General features: G+C 35.3%; 1 protein-coding gene across 1 annotated transcript; it reads left to right on the top strand.

Moving 5' to 3' along the window:
• The first annotated feature begins 2,212 nt into the window (after window positions 1–2,212).
• lbx1b (ladybird homeobox 1b) lies at window positions 2,213–3,959 on the top strand. The gene is made up of 2 exons (XM_051898070.1): window positions 2,213–2,751; window positions 3,066–3,959. The coding sequence occupies exons 1-2, from the start codon at window positions 2,439–2,441 to the stop codon at window positions 3,545–3,547; spliced, it is 795 nt and encodes a 264-aa protein (XP_051754030.1). The 5' UTR covers window positions 2,213–2,438; the 3' UTR covers window positions 3,548–3,959.
• The last annotated feature ends 3,037 nt before the right edge of the window (window positions 3,960–6,996 follow it).

Here is a 6,996-nt window from a genome sequence, read left to right as displayed (position 1 = left end):
ACCCTTAGCAACCACTGTTAGCGACGTAAACTGTATGTTCTCAATTGATATTGTTCATTGAAACGTACTGTATTATGTAGAAGAGTATTGTGAGAAAGAGATCGAGTGAGCGAATTACCTGCATTCAGATTTCGCATTTTCCTTCAGGTCAGTTCTATGTTCATAATAAAAAATCTGTTTAAATGTCCGATGTATTATCTTGTCCTTTTAACAGTTAAGGGGTTTTCCATGACTGACAGCGCTAGTCAAAGCATTTGTCAGTTGCGTCTTGTTCCGTGTTCACAACAATTCAGTCTTTTCAATGTAAAAGTCTTCGCTACTGACTGACACACTCATAAAGACAGTCTTTGCTGCCATCTAATGGCGTAATAATGTAACTTCTGTTGCCGTTCACGGTCAGGGACTATTTTTTCCGGCAGAAGGAAGGCTTTTAGTGAAGTTTACTTCATGAAAGTTGCATTGATATATATTTTTGGCTTTAATATTTGTATTGTGTGGTAACCGTTTTATAGGCACTCCACTTCGCGTCATGCCTAACAACACCCTTCAGCCGTGACTTATTCACGATACAGCACAGCCTCTCATACCTTATTGCTTACATGTGTCATATGCCTGCCTGACATTATAGGCTAATTTGCTTAGATTCTTTTAACAACACTATATTTTTCTCATATCAGATGTCACTAAAACACTATTTACTCTGATATAGTTATAGACTTTGTAGCCCCAGTTAATTCATAGCCACTTGGGCTAAAGAAAAACACTAAACAAAGAAGGCAGCAAGGGGTCAAGACTGCCATTAACTCAACAGTCAGACTGCATTGACTGGGCTAATTCATGTTTCCTGCAGAACCTGCAAGAATAGAGTGTGTATGCCTGTGTGTGTTGTTTGAAGAAAAAGAGTAAATGAAAGAGCATTCTTTGGATCGACAGACTCTCTCTCAAATTAAACAGTCTGTTGTCAAAGTTAAAGTTTATGCTCTTTGCATTCTAAAATCTCAGTTTTGATAGCAGAAACATGAGTTTACAGTCTTCTTGGTCTTCATGTTTTTAACCAAATTAACAAGAAGACCCCACTATAGTTCTATATTGAAATAAAAAGCTAAATATAAAGTTATATTTATTTAGTAAAAAAAAAAAAAAAAAAGAAAAAAAAAAGCTAAATAAACATCCTCATCTGCCCTTTTTCTTTCATCCAATGGCAGGTCCAAATGCGCTCCAGTCTGTACCATGGGCAATTACAGGTACACCGTGCTTCACCTCAAACCAGATCTTGTTCTGTTAGTTTGCATTTATATCTGACCACTTCTATAAATCTCTATGAAGTTGAGAATCAATATTTCTAAAACCCTATCGTAATTATTTTTTAATTAACTTATTTGTTTTAATTCAGAAATTACTTTGGTGAACTTTAAAGTTATTTGACAAGATGGCATGTTTGTCAGCATCTTGGTGAAAGTTTCGACCTTAGTTCAGAACTTTCAGACCTGACCGTTTTTGTAAGGATGAGCTTTATAATTTTACATCATAACGAGAAACGGAGAAACAAGAAAAGAAAAATAAAACAACAATAACAACAACAAAAAACACTTTGGTTAATACTTCGGAAAATAAGACTTAATACATAATAAATATTGTAGCCTATTAAAACTCGGGACAAAGGCATGAGCTCCAAAACTAAACGGCCAACAAATAAAATTACAAATTTAATTCAATATCAAATGCCAACATATGTTTTATATCTAATAATTAATTAATGTATTAATACTTCTGATTGTGTAAGCAGCAATCGCATATAAACTTAAGAAAATACACGACTATTAAAAATGTCGATTCTTTTTGCGCAAATGGGCATATCTGAAAGACTCCAAGGCTCAAAATAATTTTTTTCCCCTACGTATTAAAATAATGTGGAAATTACTCAAACGTTTATTGATTTTCAATTTGAATAGCTAATGGCGCGAAGGCTTTTTTCGTCTCGCCAGTTATTCACTTATAAAGAGTTTGGTCGGAATTAGAATGGGTAAAACAACAATAAAATTAAACTATCAGCCGTCGTTTAGGACTGTTTCTTGTGCAGAAGGCAAACAACAGCCACCAAACACAAACCTTCATCACTTTACACGACTCCGCCTTTCCGTCATAGTTAATTAAGTGATCACTAAGTCTCCTCAGCCTCCAGAACTCTAAACAGAACCGCAGAGCTGTCAAAGCAAAGGCTCACTGCTCATTTGCTGTTGGGTGGTGATGGTGAGAGACCAACTCGTGCCATTGTAGCTGGGCATACCACTCACGTGCTGCAAGATTATTGGAAAACTTGATAGAAAATGATAGTCTAGATTGTTAAACCAACATTATTAGAAGCACTATCGCCAAACATATATTGATAGCTACCACTTCGCTTAAACAAAAGTTTTGTAACCTTTGAAAAGGCTTGGATGACGACCACCAAAGTTGTCAAAATCTGTGAGGCTATGGGGAGCCGTGGGATGAACCCCCTGGACCACCTTCCACCACCCGCGAGTTCCAACAAGCCCTTAACGCCCTTCAGCATCGCAGACATCCTCAGCAAACCTACTGTCAAAAGAACTCACAGGATTCACCGGCTTCCAGCATCAGAGAGACCCCGGCAGAGCATCACTATATCGAGGCAGACTCTCATCACTCAAACATCGCCTCTGTGTGCTCTTCAGGAACTGGCAAGCAAGACGTTCAAAGGTCTCGAATTAGGTGTGCTCCAAGCAGCAGAAGGTAAGAAAAGACAGATTGTAAACAATAATCATTCAAAATTATTGTACAAATAGGCCTAGTTAAACATGGAAAAGCAAGTCATTTTGATTAGTATGTTCATTCATGTTTAATTTGTTGTCATCAACTTATTAATATTAATGAATACATAATAAAAGTTAAAAATGTAATTAATTTATTAGCAATATTCTAAAATAATATTTTCTACTGTTATTAAACTTAATTACTATTATTAATGCAACTTTAAATCTGTCAGTGTCACATAATGTTGCATCATAATAACATGTTTTTTTTTTTGTTTTTTTTTTCTTCGACAGGAAGGGATGGGTTGACTCTGTTTGGTCAAAGGGACAGTCCTAAAAAGCGTCGAAAATCTAGGACGGCCTTCACTAACCACCAGTTATATGAACTAGAGAAAAGGTTTCTCCATCAGAAATACTTGTCACCTGCCGACAGAGACCAAATTGCCCATCAGCTGGGGCTGACAAATGCGCAGGTCATAACCTGGTTCCAGAACCGACGGGCAAAATTAAAGCGAGACCTGGAGGAGATGAAAGCGGACGTGGAGTCGGCCAGATCCACAGGTATTGTGCCTCTGGATAAAATCGCTAAATTGGCTGATCTTGAGAGGTGTGCAGCTGGAGCCACGGGGCACCCGGGGCCCGAGTGCTCGCCGCGGCTAGGTCAGGAGTACAAGAGAGCGCACAAATTATGTCTGTCCCCCATGTCGTCTCTCTCAGACCACACAAGTCAAGACTACTCCGAGGACGAAGACGTGGAAATAGACGTTGATGTCTGATGTAAACCACGGATTAAACTCTTGTAAACTTAAGACTCATATTTTAAGTACGTAGAAACACGGATGCATGAACATACATTTGTAGTGTTTTTCCTAAACTTAATTAGTTTAATTTATAGCCAGACTATGCAAGTCTAACTCCTATTGTTCAATACAATGTTTGTGCTAGCATATCATATAATATATTGTATATAATGTAATGGCTTTAATGAGTGTAATAAGAGGATATTTCATAAATCAGGGCAACAAACAGAGCAATACAACCTCCTAATGAGAAAAACTATTTTTACGTACAGTTGTATTTATTGTGTTAGGATTTGTACACAATCGACAGTGACTGCTTTTTGTAAAGGTTTGTACAGTTTACTTGCAAGATAGTGCTTCAAAATTAGGGCATTGCACCAATACCCAATGTGTCGTTTAATGTATTGAATTTGAAAATAAAAACATTTATACTTTTTATAAAGATGATGTTTTTGCCGAGTCTATAAATCAATAACAATTGTCATAGGCCTATTCTGACAAAACACTTATTATTATTATTATTATTATTATCATCATCAACAACAATAATATTTTTTTTTCTTTCTTATTTTCTTTTGCATTTATTGTAAAATAGCCTATTAAGTGATTCTTGGTAGCAGTACAGAACATTTCTGATCTGCTTTATACTGCAGTAATTTATACCTATAAATTATATTTTACATACGATGCAGTGATTTTTTTATATTTAAAAAAACTTGAAATATTTTAAGATGTTACATACCTGCATTAAAACATTCATTGACAGAAATGGTAACGAACTTGTGCACGACGGCCAAGAGCTTCATACTTTTTTTTGTAATTGCTAACTGCCTTGATTAAAAAAAAAAAAAAAAAAAAAAAAAGGAAGAAAAACATTCTTGCCCCTTTAACGCTATTGTTTTTGCTCTCTGCAAAAGAAACAGAAAGCCTTTGGCTTGCTCCACTCTCTCTTTCACTCTCCAATAGCGTGACTTGGCTTTTGACCCAACAACGTGTGTTTTTCCATTCTGGGCGAAATTTATGTGAGAAACACAAATCTGGGGCGCTGGGGAGAAAAAGGAGAAGAAAGACACAAAAACACCAAGTTTTGGTCCAGTTTCTCCAGGGCTATATAATCCTTTTTGTTCACGGGTGAAGCTGTAATTTCCAGCGTAAAGCATGAAAGCTGAGGACAAATGAGCCATCCACCCTGATGTGACAAGTGACAATGGCGCATGGCTGGACTCCTGCGGTTCACCATACTGAAACAAGTGTGTCCAGCCACATAAAAAAGACGCGAACGTTTGGAGGCCATATGGTTTCTGAAATTTTCACACAATTTCAGACAATTTGATGGATTGCGTTAACCCCTCTTTTAAACAGTTTAACGCAGCGCGAACAAAGGCCATACATTGGAGTCTCTCCTCGAGAAAGCATCTGTACCCATGAATGTCCGCTCTTTTCTTCTCGCCTTTTTAGCTTGGCGTTTTGAACAAGTCAATGAATTACAATGAAACTCTCTCTCTTTTTTTGTGAGGCACTGACTTTCGTCCCCCTTTTGGTGATTTTAAATGATTTGTTAGACTTGTGTGGGGGGACTTTTTTTTAAGTAAAAGAATACCTCATTTTGTTGGAGTTTTTCATGTTCAGGAAAGGACTCGTTAAGCGTTCAAACCAAAGCCCGCATGTCAGCTTTGCTAAAAGGGGGTCTTTTGTTTATAAAGCTTAATTCTCTCGCCTCCTTACCTTGAGCCTATTTGACTTTGAGGAGATTAATAACGCCAAAAACTGGATAATGTGCTAAAGAGCGTGTGAGCTTTATAAAAACAAGACACATTGAGGATGCTGTCAGTAGCAGGTGTGTGTCACGTATAGCCTAAAAGAAACAACAGTAGGCCAACGCCTGCTTTCAACAGCTAACTGTTGTAGTAATAAATGTTAGCTTACTACCTAACCTTGTTTTGTAAAGAGAAAAGAATATAGCTGTTATTGTAGCTATAAGCATGGTCACACAATTTGTCCTGTCATAGTTGTCTTCTTCTTTCTTTTTTTTTTTCTTCTCCATACCTTTAGATAATTTTGCTACATTTCAAATGTATGTTAGGCTATTGTGTTTTAAAATTTTATTGGTGTAGCCTCGTCCGCAGAACCAGGCTTTATAGGCTATTATTTTTTACAAATTGTTAGAGGATTAAATACTATATGATGTAATCAAAGATCGATATCCCAGCCTATAAACTAACATTTTTATTGTGTGAAAATTACATAACTTACTGTCCATCAGTTGAATAATTTCCACCAACTATTCAGCCCCAAATAAAGATTTTATTTTTTATTATTTTTTTTTAAAGCAGTGTAAGAGTTAAGTAGCCTATGAAAAAAAAAAAAAAAAAAAAAAAAAAAAAAAAAAAAAAAAATATATATATATATATATATATATATATATATATATATATAGGTAGGCTACATTAAAAAAAGTAAACATTCGTCGACAGATTTTTTAAATCTTATTTTTATTTTATTTTATATAGGCTACAATAGACCGAATAGGCCTATTTAAAATGGTAGGCCTATAAAATGCTAGCAATGAAAACAGTTTTAGTTGTAACAAGAGTTTGATTTTATTTTTAAAAAATGTTTCCATCATTGTCATCACAAAATGCTATTAAACACAATATGCCTAAAATATTTAAGATTATGGAGTTTATGACTTTACGAAGAATTACAAAAAACATTCTTTTATAGGCTATACACTGTATCTGTTGGAAATAATGAGTAAGCATAGGCCTATTACGCATGTGAATCTTATCACATTAGTAGCCCTTTTTAAAAGTTTTTTTAAGACCAATATGGGTCAAAATCCCCACGTCTGAAAGTCTGCACAATTTAAAAAGCCTATAGGCTACAATCAGAAAACACAAAGTGTGTTTTTCTTTTAGTCTTAATTTATACTATATCTAATTCTATCTTATTTTGACGATGTTAAACTCATAACAAATCAAAACGACTGGATTTCCATTCATTAGTGTAATTTCTATTTTCCGCCGCGATTTGGTAGAATGAGAATGTGAATTTCACTCTTCTCGCTCTCTCAGGTCCAAGTTCTGTTCTTCTTCTGCCCTCTTGTGGAGAACATTCTGGTATCACTGTCTTGTGTGCTTCCTTGATATTTTGCAGTTACAACGGGAGATGTTTAGGTGTTATGTACGCACTTACCTCAAATCTGCAGATTTTGTATATTTGTAAAATGAATTTTCTGTCGTTTTTTTTTTTTTTTAATTAAGTTGATGCAGTCTAGTATTACTATTATTTATATAATTCTTTCTTATATAGGCTACTTCTCGCATATGTCCACGGTTTACATTCATGACAAATACTCCTTTAAGGTCTATAACAATATATATAGACAAATGAGCGTAGGATTAAACAAAAACAACAACATTTTC

This window comes from Ctenopharyngodon idella, chromosome 1, assembly GCF_019924925.1.
Source record: "Ctenopharyngodon idella isolate HZGC_01 chromosome 1, HZGC01, whole genome shotgun sequence".
Taxonomy (NCBI): Eukaryota; Metazoa; Chordata; class Actinopteri; order Cypriniformes; family Xenocyprididae; genus Ctenopharyngodon; species Ctenopharyngodon idella.
The sequence above is the reverse complement of the archived record's forward strand: the minus strand, read 5'-3'. Positions and strand labels throughout refer to the sequence as shown.